The 13,010-nt window shown below is 38.9% G+C and overlaps 1 protein-coding gene across 2 annotated transcripts in view; it reads right to left on the bottom strand.

Annotated features, from left to right (window-relative positions):
- LOC140135478 (uncharacterized) overlaps positions 1–13,010 on the bottom strand; it is a 61,614-nt gene that overhangs the window by 12,354 nt on the left and 36,250 nt on the right. Inside the window, exons 2-5 of one of the 2 annotated variants that reach the window (XR_011856521.1) lie at positions 12,543–12,665; positions 12,134–12,182; positions 11,395–11,419; positions 8,042–8,098 (exon numbers count right to left, since the gene is read on the bottom strand). Coding sequence is in view for 1 of the 2 variants with exons in the window: in XM_072156996.1 (XP_072013097.1) it covers positions 4,298–4,616; positions 5,446–5,501 (375 nt within the window). In the remaining variant the exon portion in view is untranslated. Of the gene's footprint in view, positions 1–4,245; positions 4,617–5,445; positions 5,672–8,041; positions 8,099–11,394; positions 11,420–12,133; positions 12,183–12,542; positions 12,666–13,010 lie in introns of those variants that run through there. The other variant, XM_072156996.1, reaches the window with a different exon arrangement.

Genomic DNA, 13,010 nt, shown 5'->3' on the forward strand with positions numbered 1-13,010 from the left:
TCTAATGGGGCTACCAGACTGGCACAATTCTGAATGACACGGGCCAGAACCTTGTATGCACCGATGAAGGACCGCATGCCACCAACTTTGCTTGGAGGCGAGCAGCTGGAAAGTGTGGCGATGCTATGGGGGCTAGCACAAAAGGGTTCCATTTGACCAAATCCAACCCAGAATTACTGTCTTTTGGGGGCAAATGACTGTTTTGGAAGCAGAAAGACGTAACCCAGACTTAGACAAAGCTTGCAAAACTTAACGCCAATTCTCAACAAGTTCATCCACAGTATTACCACCACAGTACAAGTCATCAGCGAGTTTTGCTACGACACCTTTCTCTAAGAGGTCACCAAGGACACGACACATCAGTTCCTCAAGGGCTGTTTCAGAACCTGGCATACCCATGGCACACCGTGTATACACACGCACCTCACGAAAGGGAGTTGCAACACCACAGTATTTCATGGACTCATGGGATAAAGGGATTTGGTAGAAAGCACTAGTCAAGTCAGTGGCAATCAAATACTTCCATTTGGCAATTGAACGCAATGTTGAGTCCACATTGGGCATTAGAGAGGGTTGTGGCTTGCTATATCTACCGACATCAGCAAATGCAGTAACCAGACGAAAGCCTCCATTAGGCTTCTTGACAAGAAAGGACGGGTTAAGGTATTCGACACACACACCGACATCTTCAGGTCTAGCAAAGACGCCTGCTTTTTCAAGCTGATCAAACTTTGATTGCAACTCTTGGAGCTTATCCTGTGCATACAATGGGAGACGACCTTTGCGTTGGGGGGGTTGGACCGGTCCCATATTAACCACAGATTTGAAAGGGCCGACAGCACCATTGTAACCTGGGAAACTAGGGTCAAAAACCTCATCGTACTCATCGAGAAGACTGCGGAGGTTGGATTGCTCACAAGTGCCAAGTATACCGTCTGGGTCAAGGGCAACAGCAGCTGAGTAGTTACCCGGTGAACTGGGGTTTGGGACACTGACTGATGCTGCTGCAGCAGTGTGTGATGGCTTAGAAGTTAGTGATGGTGAAAAAAACAGTGTGTATCTGGCCAAGATGTTCATGCTTTCTGATGACAAGTGGCACACCAGTATTGTTGGGAATGCGAACCCTGCCTGCAATACTTGTGATTACATCAGGCTTGGGCCAGGCTTGTTTGGGCGGTAGGAACCTACCGAGCGGGGTATCAACACGGGGCACAATGGCAAAAGTAGCATCTGATTCAACGATGTCTGCAGGGAGATTTACCTCAACGTATGAGCCTGGCCATATGGTAGTGTTTTGAGAAGGTCCACGAAGTATATGGGCACGACGAACAGTGTGCTGGGATTTGGGGCTCTTGTTGGCGCCATAAGTGATAATTGTACCATCTGTCAAGATGATTTGGTTCTTAGCAGGGCGAATTACGACATCATTGCATTTCATGAAGGGAATACCTGCAAGGATTTCTTCGTCAAGGTCTCTAACAACTAGACCTTTAAAGACAAAGGAGTGTCTGTCACGAGTAAAGGTGAGGGTTGTTTCCCCAACTACCTTAAGAGGGGATGACCCATCAGCTTGACGGGCAGACTGCGAACTCTGATGAATGGGGCATCCTAATCGTTGGACAGTGTTTTTCGCGAATGAGATTACCAGTGGATCCACTGTCAATGGTGATGCGGACCGCATGGTGCTTGTGGAATGCATCTACATAAGGAGACTGATCAACATGAATTGAGCGCTGTCTGAACATTGGGCTGCGCACTAAGGTCAGATTGGTCAACAAAGGCGCATGCTAAATCTGAGTCGCTGTCACAATCATCAAGGATGTTAAGCTGACGAGCTGGCCAGGTATTTTCTGTCCTTTTCAGGGAGGTACGAGCACTCGCTTAAGAAATGCGCATGGTCATGCCGACCAGCTTGCTCACACCGAGGGCAGGATTTACCAAATGCTCTCCCCGCTCTCAACCTAGGCATCGGTCTACGTGACTACAGTGCGCATGCTGCGAGCAGCATCGCTTGAGCTCAGCTCATCCAGGAGCGAATCCAGAGCTTGAGAAATTTCGGCTTTGATAGAAGCCAAGGTGCGGATCTTAGCTCTGTACCGCATCGCTGCTTTACTAATCGGGCAGATCAGGGTTTATAAGACGCAACCACGCTAACACTACAAAGTTTTCGAGTGTAGGCGTAATCTCCTCATCTTCATCGATGACTTGGTCATGGTGACTGATGCCGCCTCCTTCACGCATGAGGTTGTCTTCGGTGAATGCTACTAGACGCTGGTACAAGTCCTCTGGCCGCTTCATCAGGGCCAAGGGTAATATTGTTGAACTCTAGGAAGTGGCCACCTGTTGTTTGGAAGCCAAAATGGAGACGGATGGCTTGCCATATCGCTTTTCAGGCTGGTGCAGTTTTTGAGTATTGTATTTCAGTGAGATAATTGGACAATAGTTGGCTATTTGTCCAAGCATAAGCTCCAATGCAGCATTTTTCTGGACTGCTGTTTTCCTTTGGGCTTCCTGTATGTCCTCACCGTCGTTAGTGAGACCTCGAAGAGGGAAGTTTTTGACTTTTGCCCCATACCGCTCCTTCAACCAAGTAGGGAGAAAAGCTTGGGTCTAATGACAGTTTATACTGGAGGTTATGTTTCCAGCTTTCAAATGAGTTTATTGTTTCGTTCTTTGTTAGAGGCCATTGCTTGGTATACGATGTGTTGTGGCCATTGCTGATTGTTTTTACACTCGTGTATGTGAACCAGAATAAAAGCTAATATGCAGCCTTGCAGGCTTAAGCTTACTGTTTTAAGCTTACTGGTCGCTCACAGTCTTGTGAAAGATCACACATTTAGGGTTCAAGATGACCACCAATTTCGTCAGGAAGGTCAGCTGAGAGACTTCAGAGATGACTGGTTTCTAATCCAAGCTGTCACCACGCCAATAAATGGATTAGGGATTAATCTAATGTGATAATCACAACCAGGCACATGTAGCTTCCACGAGTGCAGAGACAGAGAGAGAGCCCATCCAGGCTCAGTGCACCTTAAGGGCACACAACTATGAATCAACTGGCGATGCATGATTACAATGTTCAAACACCCCTTACTGTAAATAGATTATCCCATCAAAAGTTTCAAGCCATTAGGAATATTCGGCTGGACCCAGATATCTTGCTGTAAATCAGTCAAAATTGAATAAAAGTAGACAAGGACAACTATTTTTTCATCGCTTTACTAATAATTTCTGTTAGGTCTGACCGTGTTTAGCAACTTTTCTTTCATGATTTTTTGCCAAAGTGAAAACTTTACGAAATAAATCATAAAAACTGGGTGTCTAAGTTAATTGGACAGATATAGTGGACTGTGCATTGTACAATGCACGTAATGTACCACATTGCTCATACTTGAATGATGCAGCATATTGAATGCAGTGTCTACTGCATAGTCTAATTAATATGAATCAAATCGCCAGGAATTGATTGGTTAAATACTTTTTGATGCTTGTGAATGACCGGTGTTGTTTTTGTAAAATTCCTATTGAATATGTCTATTGGGCTATGGATTATTTGGAAACTGCCATGTAAAAAATGATCTTAAGGTCATGTCTTCCATAGGGAGCATATGGATTTCAACTTGAATAGCCCTGAATGACAAGTGGTTTTCCTTTTTAGCCTCCCAATTATACACGGCTTCAGCCTTAACATCACTAGTTATGAGTTGACCCTATAAAAGTAATACATTTGAAAGTGTAAGATGCTTCTAGTTGTACCAGAGATAACATAATGAGAGATAAGACATCAGGGTTTTCTTTAAGCCCTTTGTTATACCCTTTCAATTGTGAATTTTTACTCTTACGGGATGTAACACATTGCCCATGGGAATTTTTTTAATTTTCAAATACTTTTTTAACAATGTGTGCAATTTGACTAAGTTGTCAAGCTAGTTTTCTTTGCCATGGTAAATAGTAGGTGCATGGGAGCTGGTGGGGTACTGATACATATAAATTGTTGCTTGTTCTCCAAGCTATTCCACTGGCCTTTTCCATAATATATGTGGCAAGTAAGATCTAAACAGTATCAGAGGTAGATTTTCAAACTGCTATTCTGTTCAAGCTCCTATCAAATAATTAACATGCACTGGCAGGACGGTGATTGATTAAGTAATACTCTAACCCCCACCCAATAAATGAATATGATTCAACAAAATGTTATAATATTCGAAAAATAATGTGAAAACTAAAACTAAAAGCAACTCTTACCAGACCAGGAGTTGGCGATAAAGTTGACGGCTTCGCCTGCGTAAAAGTCGACCTATTGGATAACAATTGATTCCACTATCTCATTGCCTTCTACCGGCCTTGGGGATGCAGGTGTTCTCACTGGTGATGATTTTGGAGGTGACACATTTCTCACTGGTGTAGGTTCTGGGGTATCTACTTCTTCTACCGGAGCAGCAGAAGGAGGTGGAGTTGGGGTAGGCTCTGGTGATGCTGGTGTTCTCACTGGTACAGGTTTTGGTGGTGATACTTTTCTCACTGGTGTAGGTGTATCTAATTTGACGGACGACGGTGTGATCATCGAAAACTGTTTTGTTTTGTTTTCAGTTGGTGGCTCCTCAGAAGATGGAGTCCTAAAGAAAAAAACAACTTTGTAAATAATATTGTGGGTTATATATATATATAGGTTTCATTAGATTTTGACATTTGTAACTCTACTTGATGTGTATCAAAGCAGAGACCAAACTGAAGACTTATCAAGCTTTTGTCATACCAACCCTGTTGTATGGATGTGAAACTTGGACTGTATACCAACACCATGCCAAGACATTAAACCGCTTGCATCTAAATTGTCTGAAAAATCTTCATAAGATCATGTTGCAAGACAAGATTACAAAGTTCCAGCATGTTCAAACATAATGAGCATTCACACACTGCTGAAGAAATACCAGCTTAGATGGACTGGTCATGCGGTCTGAAATGCTAAGGCACACATCTTCCAAGATCTTCTTTGGAGAGCTTAAATATGGAAAAAGGATGTGTGGTGGTAAAAAATAAAAATTTCAAAGACATGCTTAAAGTAACTCTGTAGAGCTTCAATGTTGATATTTAGCAGTGGGAAACTCTGGCTCATCAAGAACAAGACTCATAGCAGAGTATTATCATAGATGGAGCTGTCACTTCTGAGTCAAATAGGAGACCAAAAGACAGCTACGCAAATCCAGAGTCAACGGTAATACAGCAGGTAGTATAGCATCTCAACAAATCTTTCTTATCCTGTTTGTCACAGATTGTTCTGCGTACAGATTGGACTCATTATCACATCTGCGCATACATCAATCTCTGTCTTCTTTTTAACTGTTGTTGTCATGGTCATCATCAATTTGATGGATGAATCAAAGAAATTACCTATCGTTATTTATTATTATGTAGAAATTAAATCACATTGATTTACACTTATACCTCCTTATTTCCTTGATTGCCAAAGTCAGCCCATCCAGCAGCAAAGTCGGGACCATTAGTCGTCGGTGTGGGCGCTTTGGACAACACTTTTTCTGCGTAGTTATCAGGAAACCGCCCTACCATTGCACTCTCCTCTCAGCCAGCCTGGCTCTGCACTCTGGCTGCTTACAACCTAGATAGAGTAATACATACATATAATTATACACGCTTTGTAATTAAGTTGGCCGCACAACAAAGGTTTGTACAGAAATAAATACATGTATATTTTGCAAGATCTGGACATGCTCTGTTCATTAAGGTACTTTTTGTCACTATCGAGTAATGAAAAACTCTAACATGATTGGTCAATTTAGCAAAAAGTCAGCTACGCGTAGCAGCTCCACGTTGTGGCGGTTGCGGCCTACCATATTAGTATCCCATAAATAATTATGATATTTCTATTGCAAGAAAATTTTATTTGTTGTCAGGTAAATCACAGGTTTTATTTTAATACACGTACTGGAAATTAAATACACTAATCAGTCAACATTAATAGGTAAATTTTCACGGGAAAATTTTCTGGACACGTGACCAATGCGTATCAATGTGAGTGTAACCTCGAGCCTGATCTCTGACCCCCGGCGGTGACCTCGCTATTCAAGTCTTAGTAATTTTGAATTGGAATAGTATTTTTGACCGCAATTTTAATAGAAATTTGTGCATTGCAAATTTATTGAATATTATGTTACCTTAATTTTTTCACAATATCATCAAAACGTAATTTCAAAAATATCTATCTACGGAAAAAATATCTATCTACGGAAACTCTTACCATTACATCATTAACTTGCGACAAGTAACTTATTTTGCCTCAAAGGAGGAATTCTTCCTATTCAAATACATTGGAAGAACACCCGCTGTGCTCAGGGTCACATTCCATAATGCTAATATGTCTGCACCCATGGGTGTCACGTGTCCAGAAAATTTTCCCGTGAAAATTTACCTATTAATTCTGACTGCTAATTACTGAGGACCGGTATGTTGCTGTGGATATGTTTAACTGCAATTTTGCGGTAAAACATTTGAAATCCTGGGTAAAAATTGTGATAAATTCAACTCTTTGAGAAAATAATTATATAAAGGAATGCATGTAAAATCCAGGTGCAATACAATGTACATTATTGACACACTGTCACTCTCTTTATCTACGTCAATAATAGAATATCGATTCAATCGAATTGAATACATTGCTCCATTTTGAGTTTGTAGTTGACTACTAAGCGATCGATTGCTAGCCAATCAGATAGAACTCCTTTTCTTGCATTCGGTGAAATACCACTTGCACGTCGCTCACCAACGGAGTATTAAATTTATATTTATCGTATAGGGCGTCGACACTGTGAACCATTCAACAATCCATTATAGCATTAATTTTAGGCCTACGATGCAAAATTCTGGTCATACTACAGTAAAAGGTTTGTTTGAACTTTTCAATGCTTTATAGTGGAAAACAGAAAATCACGGAATCGTCCAATTTGTAACACAGATTTTAAATTTTGTAACACGTAGAAATCATGGCTTTGGGCTAAGCATTAGTCATGATTAGGTTTTTGTGTCTCGCAACGGACGAGGTACAAAAGTCATAAAGGATCAAATGATGATACAAGATACCTAGAATATATAAAAACAGGCAGACTTGAGCCAGGTATACTTGTACCAACTTGATGTAAGGAAGACACAGAAAAAGGAAGATAGTGCATGTTCCGCAGCCTCCAAAATTGTCCATCACTTTTAAATATTGACCTCCGAGCACTTTTTTTCTGAGAAATATTTACCAAGAAGGATCGAGCCAATGCCATCCTCTTAGTTCTGTCTTCAAAATGCTTTACTGATCCATGTGCGTATTTTTGAAATCTGCACTGCTGTCCAAATTTCATAGGCCTATATTATACCATAAATATTATTAGGGTTACACAATATATATACATGTCTGCATGTCATTCCTGTGCCTGGTCTGTATGAACTATTTTATTCCACCTTACTATGTTACTTGTATAATATGAAAGACAAAGATAAAAAGACTAGTTTGCGTCTGACGTCACTGTCAATCAAATTCCCTATGATCCTTGATTGCTTGATAGCATGTAAAAAGAAGGTCGATTTATCTGGTGCCGATTGGAGAAAAGGAACAGCAGAACATGACGAAAAAATACATACTTTTGCAAGGCAAAAAGCAACTTTTCTAGGCATTGTTGATATTGTACCTTCGCAAAAGAAAGTTTCTTCTATAAATATTTAACTTTTGAGATGGTTTGTATGTTTTTAAGGTGCAAAATCAACAATAAGGCGTCCGGTTTTTTACCGCCGCGTTCAGCAACTCATATCATCACTACACTTGTAAACAAACCGTGCTCGAATTTGATTGACATATAATGTCAGACGCAAACTAGTCTTTTTATCTTTGTCTTCCATTATAGATCACCAGCATTTGCACAGATTATATGTTGCTAGGAAATGAAGCAATGCATGTATACTTCTTGCTATTGCATGTCTACTGCAAATTGGTTAAGTCTGTTGGACAGTCTCTTGACTCATATATATTGTACATCATACTTACCATTGAGTTTACGGAGCACCGCAACTGGTTTGCTGGTGCTGCTGTACTCCGCAGGAACTGAAATATGAATGAAACATTTACAATATATGTGACGTGGTACATGGTATATCAAAGAGAGAGACTTTTGGGCAGGTTATCAATTTTGAGTGTTCTTAAATACATAGATATTTTGCTCCACAATGTCGTTTTCCCCCAATGAAATCGGATATTCCTAAGCGAAGATAAGGTATTATAAAATTGGAAATTGAGATACAGGCCTTTAAAATAGTATTGACAATGTTGAGAGTAGGAATGACCTTGCAAAATGTCTGGCAAATAATTATTGCACAGCCCCTGAATCTAAAACAAGAAAACTTAAGAAAATGGTATTTTTCGTAACCACTATCACCCACCACTGATCACTGTTCTCAATTAAAGATACAAGACCACTGCAAACAAAGTTCAACCAGATAAATGTTCATTCAATGTGTGCGTGAACAAGAAGGATGATGTTTCACAACACATGTTTTACTGTAACCAATTGCACCACAGCCCTTTCTCATTATTTATAATTTTTAAAACCCAAATTTCAAATTAATTATTCATGAGTTGGCCAAGTTTTGATTTGGCACTTATTAGTATTTAACTTGAATAGTGATTACATTTGCATGACTATTGAACTAAAAACTTGACCAGATTCAGAATCAGATTAACCATGCAGTTTCTTGCTGACTGCATGTTAATTAAAAAGCAAAGATTATCCATGGAAGATTGATTATTCTATTGTAGAATGTCGGACAATAAAGCTTGTATTTATACAGTCTCTATACGCTGGCGAAGTTACGTAATTAATCAGATTAATTACCATAGCAATAGGTGAAAACAATTTTGAACATATCGCGCTGCACTACAAACAGGTTACACTCACCACCTGTGTATGTCTGCAATCATAGATTGAATACAATACTGGTCTTTTCAAAGATACTAATCTAACAGGTGCCAGTAACCGGCATGATATGGTTCAATGAAGAGGTAACGTGTAAACGTATCAGTGCAGCGCGGTATATTCAAAAATTGTTTTCACCTATTGCTATGGTAGTTAATCCGATTATTACGTAACTTCGCCAGCGTATAGATCTCAATAAATAGTCCGAATCGACTGGCATTTCTGAAGCACCTATAATTGGATTGATATGAATTGTGTGACCAAACCAGCTCAAACCACGCTCCTGTGCTATAGGTCTATGCTAGCTGATGTGTTTACTATTTATATGATAAAATCTCAAAACCATACAGCACAAAACCATGCATCCCACGTACATAATCCGATTGGATTGCTTAATCCTGCCAAACTATATACATATAGGCACAAAACCTATATATGAATGTTAATCACACAATATTCACACAAATGGCTTGCTGTACCCGTTCTGCTCACTGGTTGGCACCAGAGGGGATGATGGGTCAAATCTCAGGTAGGGAAAAAAACTTTTCACATTATTTTCTTTCCTTCCACTTAAATAAAAGACAGTGGGAGTCAGGGTTAACAAATATAAAAGTTTTGCGTTTGATTTTTAGTGTCAGCTGCTTCACTCTCTGTCATTAAGTAAAGAAATGAATGTGTCTTACCCAAGGAGGGGGGCACTCACATGTAAAGGTTGTATGGGTATGTGCAGTATTCAAGGGTTTCTTTTTCAGGATCTCTGGCAGTTCCTTAAGACCCACATGCTCCAGTTCATTGTGTTACGAGTCGTACTTGACTAAGGCCAAAATCACCTTTTACCCGAACTCACACGAATGCACAACACAAACACACTGTTCGTTTAAGCTAACAAAATCTAAGTCTTTAATTGAAAGCAAGTTTCGTTTGGTACAATATAATGACTACAAATGCACATATACATTAATCAAATATAATCACTCTTTATCTATTTTGTACTTAGCCAGCATTCTTCTTCTTGGTGATCATAAAGTTCTTGTAATGTTCTGGACGACTGATGTAATATATTCCTATTCACTTGTCCTGCACGACAATCAGCGAAGTCCTTTGTACACTTGCATTGATAACTCCTTGTATAAAATCCTTACACTAAAATGGTGTTCTCCAAACACGCTTACAACTCCTTGCATAATTCTCCTATACTAAACTCCTTGCGCTGCCCCTCCTATGCTAAACTCCTTGCGCCGTTCTCCTCCTATGCGAAACTCCTTGCGCTGCTTCTCCTATGCTAAACTCCTTAGCAGTTCTCCAAACTTGGTGCTATTTCCACCTTTCACACAATATCTTCAGGAAGCAGGACTCATGATGCAGTTGTCCCCACTTATTTTGACAGTTGCGTTGAATCAAAATACCAGACTTCAGCAAGTCGACAGAAGAATATATTTCCTTTCTTGGAAGAACAACGTTCTTTGACGATTCTAGATCTTCTCCGACAACACTGGTAAATAGTAGTACTTTGACTACATAAAATAATTCTGGTTTGTAATTTCCTTTCTTTCAAGGAATTGGACTGTAAGCATAGCCCAGATCAACACTATCAACTGTGACAATAATAAAGGCTATTGCAGCCTGTCAGATCTGTATCCAGATGATAATAATTGTAACAAAATTTCATAAAGTCGCCTCTACAATCCGCAGTAGACCCTGGTGTCTTACTTTGGTCCATTTTCGTAGCTCTCGAAATAATAATCATAATTTCAGTCAAGGCTGAACTTGTAGCACTGTAGGAATCCTCCATGGCCACACTTTGTAATACTCTCTGAGTACCCAGCTTAATTATTATTGATCTCTTTTTGAGAGATAACTACACCAACCACATATTACAATCACATCGACACAGGTCTGCCTAGAATTATTATTAACATTGTGTTTTATCCCCCATCTGGGATTTTCCCAATGTTCTAAACATAGACATTAACATTTCACCTTACATCACTTCCTGTGGGTTTTTCCCATGATGTCATCATCTCTCTTTACAGTCTCAGGGATTTCCCCTTGACATAAATAGTCTTCATAAGTGATGTTGTTATTGCATTCATCTGGGTTTTCCCCCATGATGTCATAATAAACAAATGATTGCATGATTAGAAAGGTAACTTCCCCTATTTCATGATACACAATTATACAGGGTACATCACAATTGAGTCTCAACATCTGAAAATTTTAGCTCTTGATGGCTCAAATTTGGAAAATAAAAATGATTTTTTTATAGCTCTAATGCCTATGATTTGGCCTTGGAGTTCATAGCCACCACAAAAATGTTGAAATTTCGGTTCATCAAGCCCCTATATTGCTCAAAAATCAGTTTGACGTGCGTGGGACACCCCTACCAAAATTTAAATTGAGTGCCCCCCTCCGCTGTTTTATGACTTACTGGTGATCTTCCCCAGGTCAATTTTCTGAAATGAAAGAAGAAAGTTATTAATTCATAATAATTAATTAGTTATTAATTCAGTTACATGTACAAGGCAAAAATAATGCTCCACAATCAAAATATATCGGTAAATTACAAAACAGTTTTTATGATAAAAGGTTTCGATGAAATGATAACTAACATAGGCTTCTAAAATTGATTTGGTTCGGATATATGGTGACATTTAGTTCATAGTATAATACAAACAGGGAGAAAGCAATCACTCAACATGACTTTTTATGAGACACATAATTATTTGAAAAAAAAAAGAATTTTGGGTACAAAACTTGCAGCCGATTGAATACTAAAGGGGATAATTATAATATTCATAATTAGTTGTAAAAAAAATCCTGTTGATGGAAACTATACCCCAATACACTCCGACAAAAACCATGCATAGCATTTAATCACTTTTATCATGGTAAAGGTTTAAGCCTATGTAAGGGGGAGTGGGTAAACAATACATTATATGATATCAATTCTGTGTGGTATCAGTCGCACCCGGCAGTCGCAATCGTCTATGTGTCATCTATGAAGTGATTATGTTACCGATCATGGTCCTGAAGGAGACACAAAATATAAAGGAGGGCACACCATTTACAGCAATTAAATAAGATTCAAGTTTAAGACCTGGAATACTGACAGTATCACAGTTTAAATGGTCTTCACAGATTAAATGTCATGATAATTTGCAACTTACATCAATGTTCTTCTCTGCCTCCTTGGTAATGTCCTGCGTTACGTCATGTCTGTTTGAACAAAGCATGTTTATCCAAAAATATAGTTTTCTCTATTATTAGAAGAATCTCTCTTTGCTACAACCTTGTATCCTAATTGTTTTCACTTTTGATATTACAGTGGTTTAACTGAGGTAACCCAACATTTCAACCAATGACTCCCCAATTCTCTTTGATATTATGACACCTCGGGCAGTGACCATGTGCAAGTTCATGCTATTAAATTAATTTTCAAGAGTTTGAAACCAGTTATGACTTTAAGTATTTGATCTAGTTGATAGGTTACCATGAGTTGTTTCCCTTATATTCACCAGTTTTCAAATGGACACTGAATTTATATCAATTTTAGTAGGTTCAAAATATAATACTTACAAATCCATAGTCTCACATTCACATAACACCATTTGATTGATGTAGTGCAGGTGGTTGTCAATATCGTGTGATTTTAAGTCCTCATGACTGTGGAACTTTTCATTACATATTATGCATCTGATTCTATGAAGTAAGCAAATTAGCAAACAGGATAAAAATGAGTGGTTAGCAATTAAGTGAAAAACCATGCAGTTTCATTAGCAAATGATTAAGCCTGACACTTTTTACATAATTATTTCAAGCTACATGTAATTGGTAAATTAAAAAGTAGGTTTTTTTTCTGTGTCTATTTGGTTTAGTTGGTCTGTGCACAGTGATTTTCATCACTTAATTGCTCCAGTGCACTTTTGTATTGTTAACTTGATTCTGGTTGGTCCATATTGTTTTTGCAGGTATTACACTTTTGTGTGTTCTGGAATTGGTAAACTTATTTGCCTACTATACTGTACTGTGTTCCACCACATCAAG

This window comes from Amphiura filiformis, chromosome 16 (assembly GCF_039555335.1).
Source record: "Amphiura filiformis chromosome 16, Afil_fr2py, whole genome shotgun sequence".
Taxonomy (NCBI): Eukaryota; Metazoa; Echinodermata; class Ophiuroidea; order Amphilepidida; family Amphiuridae; genus Amphiura; species Amphiura filiformis.